Genomic DNA, 14,974 nt, shown 5'->3' with positions numbered 1-14,974 from the left:
ATAGGAGAGTTGGTTGGAATATATTTTCCCCCACGGAATAACATAGAGTTTGTCAAAAAAAAAAAAAAAACAAACACACCACCTAAAGATTTTGGCCCAAATGTTTTTTGGCCAAAAGTCCAATTTTTCTGTAGAAAGCACACAGTTTCTGCAAAATAAAAAATAAAAATAAAAAAAAAATACATAAAAAAATTAGACGGCTCCCCCCACCCTCAATTTTCCATTGAAAACCAATTTCAGTGGAAAAACTGCACCCAGCCCTAATTAATAGCAAATGCCAATGTGAGGTTACCATTCATAGCAAAGAGGAGGAGGGTTTGGAGCTCTGTTTTGGAAAGAGATCCAGAGAATGTAAGAAGGAAGGAGATGCTACAAAAGCCTGGAATGGCAGCAGGAAAGGGTCAACCTCTAATGGAAAAAAGAAGACAGAATGAAGAGCAGAAGTGGCAGAGCAGAAGGTGCAAATGGGGGAAGAGAGAGATGAGATCACAAAGGGAGATGGGTGAATGACAACAAAAGGCCTTTTGGAAGAGGAAAGTAATTCTACAGTAGCTATAGACATAGATGGCGAATCAATGAAAGTTTTTCATGACTGCGCTGACAGTTCTAACACACAAATGTTGAGACAATGGATCAAGAAACTAAAAATCTTCTTTTGCAAGGGAAATTTTCGTTCAGCCGGTTTTTTCACCCTGATACTTCATTAAGTTTTTACAGTGGAGGAATGGAGGGGGTGGGTCTTGTGATTAAGGCACTGGACTAGGGGTCAAGAGTGTTCAATTCCTGACTCCTGCACACACTTCCTGTGTGACCTTGGCTAAACTGTTTGACTTCCCTGTGCCTCCGTTCCCCATCTGTAAAATGGGGATAATACTATTTCCTTTGCCTGTCTTGTCAATTTAGATTGAAACCTCATTGGGGCAGGGACTGTCTCTCATTTGTTTGGGACATATTATGCTAGGCACTGTAGACTGTCAGTGCCTCTAGGTTCTATTTTAATACAAGTAAATATGAATACACAATAAGTACAGCCGACATTGCTGACAGCTCAGAAGGTGGAATGAAATTTGGCGATCCATACAGTACTTTGGCTTGGTTTTTAAAACAGTGAAATCATTGTAGCTACTACAAGTAAAAGACAGTGTTACAAATGACAGACTTCAGTATTATGCTGAGGTAGTTTCTCACTACCAGTGTAGTCCTCTTTGTCCCTTTCACCGGTCATATACATAGCATGCTTTTTCATCAGGGCTTAGTCCAGTGTGTTTTATATCACAGCAGGCACTTCCTGCTAAAGCACCCTACCAATGGCAACCATTGTTCAGGCTGTGTGCATTAACCATTGCTCTGGCAGCAACCAAGGTCATGCTGACTCACTCCCTCTGGCTTTTCCTCTGCATCCAAGGCCCCTCCTACCCTAGACACTTGGGTATTCATAATCTTCCTGTCACTTCAAAGCTGCAATTCCATTCTTTACAGAGGGCACAAATTGAATTGCAGTTTCTTAAAGGTTCTATGTATCAGATTTCTGACTGTTTTCCAAGTAATTACAGATAAAAATGTGATTACTTTCCACTAAGGAAGGCTGATAAACCACTTGAAGTAGACATTTCTTATTTTGAATAAGACAATACTCCACGGAAATACCAGAGTAAAGGCCAGGGGGAGAAAATCCCCACAAAAGATCTCCTTGTGGATTTCCCATAAATCATTTTGGGGGAGGGTGCAGGGACCGTCCCACTTCCCCCTCCCGCCCCCCGGACCGCCTCCCCCCCACAACAACTTCTGAGTGGATTGAGCAGGAAAACAAGCAGATCCCAGGGAAGCAGCAAAAAAGCAAATGTCATCGGAAGGTATGCCCTGTGCTTGCTCTGGGACACCTTATTCTCCTGGCATTTCAATTCCAGAGGGATGTCTTACTGCCAAGGTCCATCTTGTCCACTGCAATCCCTATGATCCCTTCAGTGAGGGCTTCACACACAAAAAGTCATGCAACATTAGCTTTTCCTGTTAAACATAGATAAATGATGCACCAACTCCCCAGCAAGGCCCACCTCCTCGTTTTACTTGCTAAGAGATTGGGGGCAGGAGGTTCACCTGAGGTTAATATCTACTACAAATGCACATCAAAAAAGCAACAAAGTATAGGAATGGCTGTAAAGCTAACCAGTCATAGCCCAGAGTATGATTGAAAAGTATTTTTCAAACACTGAGTGCCAATGGTCTGTTATGGATGGCATTTCATTTCTGCCCTTTTGTATATTGAGCCACTCTACTGCAGAGAAGAAAGGAATAAAAGTTATGAGTACTTTGAACCTGTCATGATCTACAGCAGTGGATACGTGTACCCCTGGGGATACGCAGAGGTCTTCCAGGGGGTGTATCAACTCATCTAGATATTTGCCTAGTTTTACAACAGGCTATATAAAAAGCACTAGCCAAGTCAGTACAAACTAAACTTTCATACAATGACTTGTTTATATGGCTCTATATACTGTACACTGACATGTAAGTACAATATTTATATTCCAATTGATTTATTTTATAATGATATGGTAAAAATGATAATGTAAGCAATTTTTCAGTAATAGTGTGCTATGAAAATTTGGTATTTTTATGTCTGATTTTGTAAGCAAGTAGATTTTAAGTGAGGGGTGACTTGCGGGGTACGCAAGACAAATCAAAGTCCTGAAAGGGGTACAGTAGTCTGGAACGATTGATAGCCACTGATCTACAGTACTACACCACAAATTCTATTCAGTACTACACATACCCACTGTATCCTTTCATGAAAAACAGTGTTATTTAGAAAAAGAACAAGGAGTCCAGTGGCACGTTAAAGACTAACAGATTTATTTGGGCATAATCTTTCGTGGGTAAAAAACCCACTTCTTCAGATGCAGTGTTATTTAGGTGCCTTAAAGTTGTGCTCTTAAACCTACTTCTAGGCATCCACATAGAAGTGACCTATATTCCAAAGTGGGTGAGCAAATGAAGGTCACATTGATGTCAATGGGAGCTGGGATTGCTCAGCACCTCTAACAAAACAAAAACAGCAGCTTCTGTGTAGATGATTAAAGACAGATTTTATGTACCTCACTTTTAGGCACCAAAATTTGAACATTTTTGGCCTAAAACTTTAACAGGGACTTCATTGTATGTTCTGGAAATTCCAAAGATCACCATTTAACATCAAATCCAGCCAGTTTCAGTTGCACAGGTGTACATCTGGAGTAATACCAACATCCTAAGTGATGTTACTCCAGATTTACACCTACAGTATGCAACTGAGAATAGTATTTGGCTCTGTATTGAGTGAAGCAAAGGAAAAGTTTTAAAATTATGATTTTTTTAACCAAATGGACAACCACCAGCCTCTAAATTTTAGAGAAGATAAGAAATTATCTAACCCCTGATGAATGCAAACCTTCAAAGCGCTGAACTCCTCCCAAGAGTTGCACAGTGCTTTCACCTCCCCAGGAAGTCAGTGAAATTAGAGGGCCCTCAGCACTTGGCAGCATCAGTCCTAAAGGCAGTCAGTGCTGTTTGAGGACTAACCCATCAGACTATTCCTGTGTGAAATAACTGTCCTTATTATATATTATACAAAGAGTCAGGAAGACTGGAGCCATATCTTTGTTACCCATGACAGTGAGGTGCTCAACCGTGGGATCTTTGTTACCCCTACTCTGTTTTTTTCTTTGTTTGTTTTTTGGTGGGAAGGAACCAAAAGTCACAATGTATAGCAGTCATGTTCTGCTGAGAGTGCTTTCAGCCAGTAGGGTGCTGGTCACAAGTTCAGCCACTGCGGTAAGAATCCTGGCCCCATTGAAGTCAATAGGTGTTTTGCCATTGACTTTCAATGGGTTCAGGATTTCATCCCACATCTTATGTGCAGTACTGAAAGGATGGTACATTGTTAGAGAGGCCATTCTTCAGGTGAGGTGTTAAAATGAAATCTTTTCTGTATGTCTCTATCCCACTACATCTTCAGAAAGATTAAAAGATAACCCAAATTCCTGACCCATATGTTCTCTCAACATCAAGGTTTAAATCCAAAACTGTGTACACCTGTTATTGCTCAGGGCACAAACCTTTCAGGTTTACTCAGAACAATATAATTCTTTACTGCTTTGTAAAACACTGAGAAACCTTCAATGTGCAAAAGAAAAATTCTTGTCTTTATTTATCCAAGATATCAATGATACAAATTATAATTCAGTGACTACTTTGAATTTTTAATAAATGAATAAAACAAGTCACAGGGCTCAAACTGGGCATGAGATTTAAGCATCCCAGATTAAGCATGAGACTGGGAGCCAGAGTTCACTGGGTTCTATTCCCAGATCAGCCAGCGAATTACTACAAAGCTTTCACCTGAGGTTTATCTATAACCATTACTTGGAGGCAAGCTGAAGTGTGAATGCAAGAGAGGTTAAGTGACATGGGGCTTGTCTACACAATCAATTAGTTTTGGGGAAGCTGGGGTGTGAATGTAGCCTGCTGCAGACAGTCCATGTGGAACCTGATGTGTGCATTAACAGTTTGTTAATGAGCTTTGATCTAGTCTTCTTTGAAACAGGAGTAGATCAACGCATATTAAATTGTTTCAGAGTAGCAGCCGTGTTAGTCTGTATTCGCAAAAAGAAAAGGAGTACTTGTGGCACCTTAGAGACTAACAAATTTATCCAAGCATAAGCTTTCGTGAGCTACAGCTCACTTCATCGGATGCATTTGGTGGAAAATACAGAGGGGAGATTGATATACACACACAGAGAACATGAAACAATGGGTTTTATCATACACACTGTAAGGAGAGGTTTCAGAGTAGCAGCCGTGTTAGTCTGTATTCGCAAAAAGAAAAGGAGTACTTGTGGCACCTTAGAGACTAACAAATTTATTAGAGCATAAGCTTTCGTGAGTTACAATGAAGTGAGCTGTAACTCACGAAAGCTTATGCTCTAATAAATTTGTTAGTCTCTAAGGTGCCACAAGTACTGTAAGGAGAGTGATCACTTAAGATGAGCCATCACCAGCAGCGGGGGGGGAGGGAGGAAAACCCATTAAATTGTTATCACAGGTCAACAGGGTCTACACAAACAATTAGTCTGCAGCAGGCTAGTTCAGGGCACATTCACATCCCAGTTTCTCACAAATTAAATTGTTCATGTAGAGAAGCCCTATGTTACTTAACCGCTTTCTGCCTCAGTTTCTCCATATGTAAAAAAGGGTAATAAAACTTGCCTGTTTAATAGGAAAATGTGGCTAAATGTATTTTCCCTGTGCTCTCCCCCTCATCCAACCGAATTTTACAAATCCCGTAAGGCAGTGGTTCTCAAAGCCGGTCCACCGCTTGTTCAGGGAAAGCCCCTGGTGCACCGGACCGGTTTGTTTACCTGCCGCGTCCACAGGTTCAGCCGATTGTGGCTCCCACTGGCCGCGGTTCACCGCTCCAGGCCAATGGGGGCTGCGGGAAGCGGAGCGGGCCAAGGGACGTGCTGGCCGCCCTTCCCGCAGCTCCCATTGGCCTGGAGCAGCAAACCGTGGCCAGTGGGAGCCGTGATAGGCCGAACCTGCGGACGCAGCAGGTAAACAAACCTATCCTGCATGCCAGAGGCTTTCCCTGAAAAGCGGCAGACCGGCTTTGAGAACCACTGCCATAAGGGACTATCCCACAAAGGAGGATCATGATGGTGATACTGCCACAGAACGAAGCAGCCAAAAACCTACATAGGTTTACTCTCAGCCTCTGGCAGGCCAACTGAAAGAATCGAGAACATATCTAGCACTTAGAGTCCCCACTCCAGTCATCGTTGTATCTGCGCACAATATGGAAAAACACAAGCCTAGTCTGTTTCAAGGCCTTTAGGGCCTCGTGGTGGGACAGCCCTGGAGCTCAGGCTGCAGCCCGAGCCCAAGTGTCTACTCCACAACTAAACTACCTCTTAGCCTGAGCCTCGCAAACCCGACTCAGCTGGCACAGGTCAGCTGTGGGTGTCTAACTGCAGTGTAGACATACCCAATGTGACCTTGAAAATATTTTCCTTCAAATGCCAGTGGCACAGTGTAAATAAAAGCTACCCAGGTGCTGATTTAACCTGTATATCTGACTTTGAGAATTTTCCTAATCTTACTCTGATAATTTACACAAATGGTTACCATCGGCCAGAACTTCCTTTTCCCCACCACGGTCTCGCCCCAATCACACTTGCAAGAGAGCTCCATGTTCAGCACCAAGTCCAACAAATATCCAGATTGCACATGCCATGCCCTCAAGAGGGCAAAACTGCTGAAAAGCTGTGAGGCAGAAGATTATTTTTTCATAACAGACTCAAAGAAAGGACGGCAGCCAAATTATATAAAACAACTCTAATACCAAGGGCCTAATTCCACACAGATTAAGACCCTTAGACTTAAAACTATTCTGTCATCCGTAACCTTAATTCCCAAATTTAAACAGGAAATATTTAACTTAACAATAATAATGCATGTTTCACCCATTAACACCTTTATCAATCATTTCAGATTTTGTACTAATAAAAGATTTTATTGAAAATCTATGGAAAATTAACCTTCAAATAACATATGGCACAAGTTCCCATTCTTAATAGTTTAGGAGTTAAAATCTGACCATTTGTGTCGTCAGGATCCCCTAAATTAACAGTATTTCTCAGAGGGAACGGAGAAAGGCAAAAATGGCTTAATTAAGGAAAAGGGAAACAAGTCATACTCCAGCTGGATTTAGTACAGCAGAGTGCATCTCCACTATCAGGCTAAGCGTCGCTGCTTTCTGTTTAAAGGTCCACTATTGTAAGTGTTAAAATACACATGTTTATTTGGCTTGTTTTGAAATTTGCTGTGGCTCATGGGGTAGAGCTAATGGTTCAGATTTGAGCAGGAGGTCCCCCTAAAATCAGCTGTTTACAAAATCACCTACTTCTACCTTTTTCTGAGCACACCTGGGCCACAAATTATGTGTGATCCCTGACCAACATTACTGTGCCAGCAGAAGTCCCTCGTGTAGATGCAGCTATACAGGCAAAGCTGTGCTTTTACTGGTATAACACGCTTCACTCGCAGGGACGTGGTTTTACTATCACTGGCAAAGCTGTGCTTTGTATCAGAAGAGGGAATGTTGGGAGCGGGGAAGATTGGAGCAGTGAAGGGATGTGGGGTTTGGGAAGTTACAGGATGGGGACTCTGGCCCAGCTATTGAAGGGCTGGCACACGCTTAGACAACAACTTTTATTAGTGCCCCACATTCTCCCTTCTTGTTTGAAGCTGCCCCTTCCCTCCCTTGCTCTTCTTGTCCCTGGCACTAGGCGTTAAGGGGAAATGTCTCCCATTCACAGCCCCTCTCTCAGGGCATTGATTGCTTCACTCCTACCTGGGGTCATTCCTCCAGACTCCTCACCCGTTTCCAGCCTCTGTAAAGTTGTCCTCCCACTCTTGTGCAGAGCAACGCCTCTCAGGGCTTTCTCCCTCCTTGGTGGTAAGGTCCGAACTCAATAGTTCTTGTCCCCTTTGCATTTTCTGGCAGACTGGAAGGGAAACCCAGACCCTCCCTCCATTCTGGGTTCCAGTCTAGGAACCCTGTAGGAGACTTCCTCCTACCTTGGCCTTCCTTCAGGCCCTTTTCCATGACCCTCCCAGTCCCCGGTCTTACTGTACCTCTGCCTCTCTCTAGCCCTTCTTTCACTCTCTAGCAACCACAGAGGTATTGCAGAGATCTTTCCCTAGCTATCTTCCTGCAGCTCCCTCCCGTCAGGCTTATCACCTGAGCTCCTCCCACAGCTGGGCTTCTTCTTCCGTTGGGCCTGGCCCACTCTCTAGCTGCAACCTGGTGTTTTAACTAAGGTCTCTAGTGCCCGTTAACTTTTTAGTGAAAAAGTGATTTTAGTGAAAAAGTAATTGCAAAAATTATTCTTATTGCAGGAATTTGCACTGCAAGTGCTAATATGTGAAATGCAAAAAACACAAACTCTATAAAAAAAAACAGAATAGCTTCCAGAAAACAATTAAATGTAGGCAGTTAAGCCCCCAGTTTAACAAGATATTTTAAGCACATGCATAACTTTAAGCATTTAAATAGTCCTACTGAATCCCTACTCATGTGATTACAGGTACACATGTGCTTAAGTACCTTGCTGACTTGGTGCCTAAAAGCAAGACATTGCCACTACAAGCCTAAAATTCAGTTTTTATACTTGAAATGTAAACTAGTGATGAAATTTGTTAGTCTCTAAGGTGCCACAAGTACTCCTTTTCTTTTTAGTGATGAACAGAAACCTTATTTATAAGATGGGAGAAAAAAATCAACAGAACTAAAAGAGCTTTTAAAATGATAAAATTCATGGACATTTGGCATACTGTTACACTATTCTGCCAGTCCTCCCTTAAAACCTACAGCTATTAGAACTCCATGTTACAACCTTGAAAGCGGTAAACTCAGCAAAGCAGCATCTCTCTTTTCACCTTCCTACTAATTGCTTCAACTCTTCGAAAACAAAGATAATAGCTGATTGATTCCTCATTTCTTCCCACTAAATGCTCTTAAACCTGGACGGCAGACTTAATGTAATAACTACTTCACTTACTGGAAGTCAAGTTTGTTATTAGCTCATTGATTACAGCCTCACATCTTTTGTATCATGTAACATCATGACACCTCAAAACACCAAACTCTTTGTTTAAAATATGGCCGGTACAAGAAATTTCATGGGCCACCACAGCAATTTGTATTTTAATGGTGGCACAGCATAAATCATATGTACAGAAATTAATATTTAATGCAATGCATTACAAGTGATTACACTGCTACTCCCTACAGTGGATTTACTTTCCCATCTCACTGACCCATAATACTGAAAAATATTTCATTCTTTCAAATTTGAGGCTTCCTACTGCAGTCCTTATAGAAAAGTCCCTTTGAAGTGATGGGAGTTTTGAAAGTGTAAGGACGGTAGGAATTGAGCTTCATGGTATGTTTCTTGCATCCAATGGGGCACATCCACTAGGGAGGCAAAGGTTAAAGTGACAGGTCTGTCTGATCAGTGATAACGTGCAAAGAGTTGCTAATAGCAGAATGTAAAGGTATAATAATGAAATAATTCATTAATTGAATGAATACTTGTTTCAGTACAAATCTAGACCCAACTTCTATCCCAGTGTGCAAATGACTTCAGAACGTGGCAAATATACAGTGAAAATAGCTTGAAACCAGCCCTTTCCCCCATGCACAAACCACACACATACACACACAGATAACTCTTGTAGAAGCAAAATAATCTGTCTTGGGAGTTCCACCTCTACCAGGAGTGGATTTACCATGAAACAAACATGGAAACCTGCTGCCCCACTCCCCCCAAGGGGGGGGGGGCGCAGAAACATGACAGCTGCAGGGCTAAGGCGGCTTCCTGCCCGCTCTGCCTCCCTCCCTCCGTGCCACGATGCTCCCAGAAGTGGCCAGCATGTCTCCACGTGCTGCCCCGCCCTGAGCACTGACTCCACAGCTCCCACTGGCAGGCCAATGGGAGCTGCAGGGGCAGCACCTGAGGGCAGAAGCACACGGAGACCCCCTGACCCCACCCCCACCTACGAGCTGCTGCCAGAGGGGTGTGTGTGCCGGTCGCTTTAGGAGCCACGTTGCCCAAGGTAAGCACCACCTCCTCCCCCCCTCCCGTATCCCAACCCCCAGCCCAGAGCCCGCACCCCGCACCCAAACTCCCTCACAGAGTCCAGCCCCCACACCCGCTTCTGCATCCCAACCCCCTGCCCCAATCAAGGTACCTCACTTTATTTTCATTTACTTCGCATTACTTATAATATAGGAGGAGGATGAAAAAAAAAGAATGAAAAATGGGGAGGAGAAAAGAGAAAATGTTCCTTTTCTTGGCTGGGTCCCCGGGGGGGGAGGCCTGAAAATGAAACTGCACACAGGGCCCCACTAACTCTAAATCTGCCACTGCCTTCTACCATTGCTTAGTCAAAGGTCTTAGTTGCCTACATGTGCAGCCCACACCCCAGAATACCCTCTGCAGTGCATATTTCAGAAAACACACAGAGGCCGTTTTTCATAGGTTTTGGAGGGAGCCTGAATTGGGGCAACTGACTTTAGCTCCCCAACACTATCCTGTCTGTGCATATTGCTGCATAGGAACAGACTGGTTTAACACAACAGTATGGGACACCTTCCTCCTTTTTAAGTTTTCATTGTATTGTACACGTCAGTAACTGATCACTAATGAAATAAGGGTTCACATTCTGGGCCACAATCAGGATGCACCTAATGCAAGTCTGACAGCATTCTTCTTTCAGTTTTACTGACTTGTTTCCATTGCATGTGTTACAGATCCACAGGATCTGTGCTATGCTCCAGTTTTTAATCAGTCTCTTAGAGGAATCCCTTTAGTGTGGCAGACCCCCAAGGAGTCCTACTCTTCCTTCAGGCCAGGGCAGGCCACACAGCCTCACCACATCCTAGACTGAGCATCTGCTGTCCTCTGCCCAGTGCTGGTGGAAATCCAACTGAGGTAGCCTTCTGCTAAAGACTTAAACACTCTTCAGAGACTAAGGCAAGTATTTGCAGGGACAGCCAAGCAGCATTGTCAAAACACAGTGGAATTTGTTAGCCCACTGGAACACAGCACTGGAAGTCCTTAGGTCAGTGTAGAGAAATAGAAAGGTTAAAACACAGTCCATTCTGGTCAAGCCAGAGCAATTCACCAGCCAAGCTGTAGAGAACTCCATTTCAGCCTCTTTCTCTCTCTGACCACCTTAGTCAGTTACAGGAAAGAGCAGCCACGCTCCCCCCAGAACCAGAAGCCCACACTCTATCCTCTGCAGGTCACATCTCAGTTTTTGTTCCTGAGTTGGGGACTTGGTTGTGGTTTCCTAGATGTCAATGTTTAAGTCATTGGGGATTTCTATTGTCTCGTTGCGATTCTGCATTGATATGGAATCGCTTTCAGCAGGTTCCAGCCAGTTCCTCAACAATTCTATTCACTATGGAGACTCGCTTTATTTCTGCGGATGGGATACCCGCTTTACTTCTGTGGATGTGGATACCCGCTTTACTTCTGCATATGCGGATATCCATGGACCATGTTTGTAGATCGCGGATCAGATGTGAATATAAATTTTGTATCCATGCAAGGCTCTACTTATATGTAACAGAATCAATGGCTCTTCTGCATGGAGCGGGAGGAAGAACAGAATTCTGGGAGCCTGTTGAGAGGGTTTAAATGCCCTGTACACCACGATGTACAGCTCAGGGGAGTTGCCCTCCTCTCCAGAATTGATATATAGGCCAGAGAGGGCCAGGATCCTGGAACTCAATTAGCAGCTGTGGAATGGTTTCACTGCCATTTCATGTCCAGGGAGCAAAAGGATTCTTCCCCTTCCTCCCTCAATGGTTATTTCCTATGCACAGCCTGTGGGTCCAGAGACAAGAATTTGATTCTGTGGGCTCAATTCTGTGCTAAAAGGCACCCCGTGCAATCCCATAGACTTAAGTGGGGTATAAATCAGAACAGAATTTATACCTATAGGTTTTCTAATGTCTGCAAATCTTGTCAACACAGACATCAGATGCTGAATAATTGTTCAAGCTTAATTTTTTCACATTTAATTTAATTTCTTGCATTAATCATTGCCCCTGTGGTAACAGCCAACCCTGTGTCCTCAGTAGTTCCTGATCAGCACTGATGTAGACTGCTTTGAGAAGATCACAGCCAGATGCTGTTACTTATATCTCCTTTTTCCCTATCAATTACATTTTATAATTGCACCTTCATTATAGTTCCCTTTTACTACTGGACCACTTTTACCAGTTCAGCCCTCATGACAGTACAAATTACCCATCCCCATCCAGGAAGCTGAGGTCATTGGTTTCAAATCCTGAGCCCACTGCACTGGACCAGCGAGTTTTGGAGGAAAACCTCAGCTCTACCTTTTATTTATGAGCTTGATAAAAGCGTGAGTGTGAGCAGCACAGCAAATCAGATAACTCTGTTACAAAAATATTATTTCTAAAAACTATCCTGGTCACTGGAACAAAGTATTTAACATATCACATTTATCAGGAGGTAAAACAAAACCTTTGCATGTATAAACAAATATTTCTAAAAGTGCATACAGCTTAGTGTCTGAACACATATGTAGATATGTTATTTATAAGCATGGTCAACAAATTACTGTTCTCAATGAGAAATATTTAGTTCATTGTTTCTCCCTGAATAGATCTTCCCTATATTTGATTATAAATGGCAATATAATTTTATAGAAGAAAAACATTACTTTAAATGTTCAGAAAAGATCATTCTTATACGTTTCCTCCTCTTCTCCAAAGGTTTACTTAATTACATCAATGTAATTTTTGTGTGTGAATTAATTTGCTCTGTCTTTATAAACAAAGATGAGACCATTTTAAAATTTAGAGATTAGGTAGGATAATACTGGATATGCAAACACATGCTACCGTGGATGGACTGTATGCTCATTGTATGAATCTTTGTTACTTCTCTTAATGATAAATATTGGTTGCAGGATGACATCCAAAGGTGAGGAATAAATAAAAGGTTACATGATAAAAGGTTATGTGTAACACTCATAATTATACTCTCCATGTTATACAAACTCAGCTGAAAGACACTCCAAAAATATGTGTCAGATCAAATACTTCATCCTTTAAGGATGAGCTAGAAGTTTAACTTTCACTGATTAGCGTGATCTCATAACTATCTTCTGGCTGCTTTGCCCCTGCTGAATGAGAGGCTGCCCCCTAAATGTATATAAGTAACCCCGAGAAGGTGTCTCTCTTTCCACATATTACAATATTCTGTACACATAACACCCAAAATATTATATACTGAGATTGTCCAGGTTTCATCAAGTGTTTCTCTTTAAATAAGGGCCAAACATTCATGTGTGGCTGAAGTATTTCCCAGTGCTGCAAATGTCTGCTATTAGAAGTTGTGGTTCCCAATTGTTATCTTGCCACACAGGTTAGGGCAATGCCTACGTATCACTGGCATCTTAAGTAGTTTCAAACGTCATATAATCCACTCTTAAACTCTACAGTCATTGCTGACTCTTGGGCCCCGAAATAAATCACTCCTCCCCATCTCATCAATTCATGCCTCTAGGGTTCTTTACACACATTCTCCACAAGGCCATTTTTGCTTCCATGTCTGATCAAGGGGCTCAGGTAGATTATCAGAGGGCATCAGTAAGAAGAGCTCCTTGGGCACCTTTCCTTATTTCGTTTTGTTTAGTGCATGGGGTTTATTCGGGAGGGAGAAGAGGAAGGGGAGAGAAGAGCATCGGCTAACTCACCTCCCTCAGCTGCTCCAGCTCCTGTTTAAGGCAATCGTAGTCAGCCTCCAGCTCGTCATACTGCTGCTTCAGGGTGAGTTTTTCCTCCAGCACCACCAGCCCATATTCAGCGGCCTGGATCTTTTCGCGGGTTGTTTCGGTGAGCTCCTTAGTCAGCCTTTCGATCTCGGTCTGGTAGTGATCCACTGCCTGCAATACCTCTTCCGCAGCCATAGCCCCTGTGGCCGGCTGGCCGGACAGACAGATGGAGAGGGGGTGGGGGGGGGGCAGGGAGGGCTGCCTGGCACTGTCCCTGGATGCTCCTGCTAGCAGCAGCGGCTACGCGGCCTGAAGCGCCGAAGAGAGGCGCAACATGGAGAAGAAGGGGAGGAAATCAAAGCAAAGGCTGCAGCACCATTTGTCCTCGGGCCGCTCCGCTCCTTCTCCTTGGCCCGGTCAGCCGCAGCCCGGCGAACCGGGGCTGGGAGCGGAGGCGGCTTGGGGAGTTTTTTGCTTCCTCAGAGGCACCGATCCGCCATGTCTCGAGGGCAGCTTCACTGCAGGCTCTGGACTCTCCCCCTGCTCCCGCTCTCCCCGCTGCTGGTGCTGCTGCGGCAGCCTGTGCAAAAAATGATGCAGTCGGTCTGCTGCCGGCCTGGAACCAAACGGGAGGAGGAGAAAGCAGATGGGGAGGAAGGCTGGGCGGGGGGGCGGGAAGGGACAATTATTACCATAGCACAGCAAGAGAGAGACTGTGGCCACCTCCCCAGCCAGCCACCTCTCCCCCAGCGGCCAGGAGGAAGGAGAGGCAGAAAGGAAGAAGGAAAGGAGGAGAGATGGGAAAGCAGCAGTGATGTCGCCTCTCTCCCGCCCCGGCCCGAGGGCAGGAGGGTTTGTGGCTGCCTCCACAGAGGTTTGTTCAGATGTATAAATCTCTCTCTCTCTCTCTCTCTCTCTCCCTCCCACCCCCAGCCCAGAAATCCCACCCAGTCGCCCACCAGGTTATTCTCTGGTAGGTTTGCAAAAGGAGAAGAGCAGGAAACAATCCTCATCTACTTCCTGTCAATGCATCTCCACTCTTGCAAACAGAGCGTTGCAAAGAGGATATCAGAGGGGGGACAGCTCAGACCCCCTAAAAACTCACTCTAAGGCAACACCCCCCCCCTCAGTACACACATACCCAAAGTCTGTACCCCAAAGCCATTCATCCTCCTCCCCTAGAACACACAAACACATCCCAGCTCCCACCCTCACTGGGATTAGGCTGAAATCTTCATGGAAGCCAGGATTCTTATAAAGAAAAGGAGTACTTGTGGCACCTTAGAGACTAACAAATTTATTAGAGCATAAGCTTTCGTGAGCTACAGCTCACTTCATCGGATGCATTTGGTGGAAAAAACAGAGGAGAGATTTATATACACACACACAGAGAACATGAAACAATGGGTTTATCATACACACTGTAAGGAGAGTGATCACTTAAGATAAGCCATCACCAGCAGCAGGGGGGGGAAAGGAGGAAAACCTTTCATGGTGACAAGCAGGTAGGCTAATTCCAGCAGTTAACAAGAATATCAGAGGAACAGTGGGGGGTGGGGTGGGAGGGAGAAATACCATGGGGAAATAGTTTTACTTTGTGTAATGACTCATCCATTCCCAG

At 44.1% G+C, this 14,974-nt stretch overlaps 1 protein-coding gene across 8 annotated transcripts in view; it reads right to left on the bottom strand.

Moving 5' to 3' along the window:
* BICD1 (BICD cargo adaptor 1) overlaps positions 1-14,217 on the bottom strand; it is a 256,112-nt gene extending 241,895 nt beyond the window's left edge. For 4 of the 8 annotated variants that reach the window (XM_038376959.2, XM_038376988.2, XM_043518364.1 and 1 more), the window contains exon 1: positions 13,336-14,214. In XM_038376959.2, coding sequence (XP_038232887.1) covers positions 13,336-13,548 — 213 coding nt within the window. In that variant the 5' untranslated portion in view covers positions 13,549-14,214. Of the gene's footprint in view, positions 1-13,335 lie in introns of all 8 variants that reach the window. The other 4 variants (XM_038376917.2, XM_038376924.2, XM_043518356.1 and 1 more) reach the window with 3 other exon arrangements.
* Positions 14,218-14,974: the final 757 nt, after the last annotated feature.

Source organism: Dermochelys coriacea, chromosome 1 (assembly GCF_009764565.3).
Source record: "Dermochelys coriacea isolate rDerCor1 chromosome 1, rDerCor1.pri.v4, whole genome shotgun sequence".
In the NCBI taxonomy this organism is placed as follows: domain Eukaryota; kingdom Metazoa; phylum Chordata; order Testudines; family Dermochelyidae; genus Dermochelys; species Dermochelys coriacea.
Note: the sequence above shows the minus strand (reverse complement) of the source record. Positions and strands in the feature narration are given on the sequence as shown.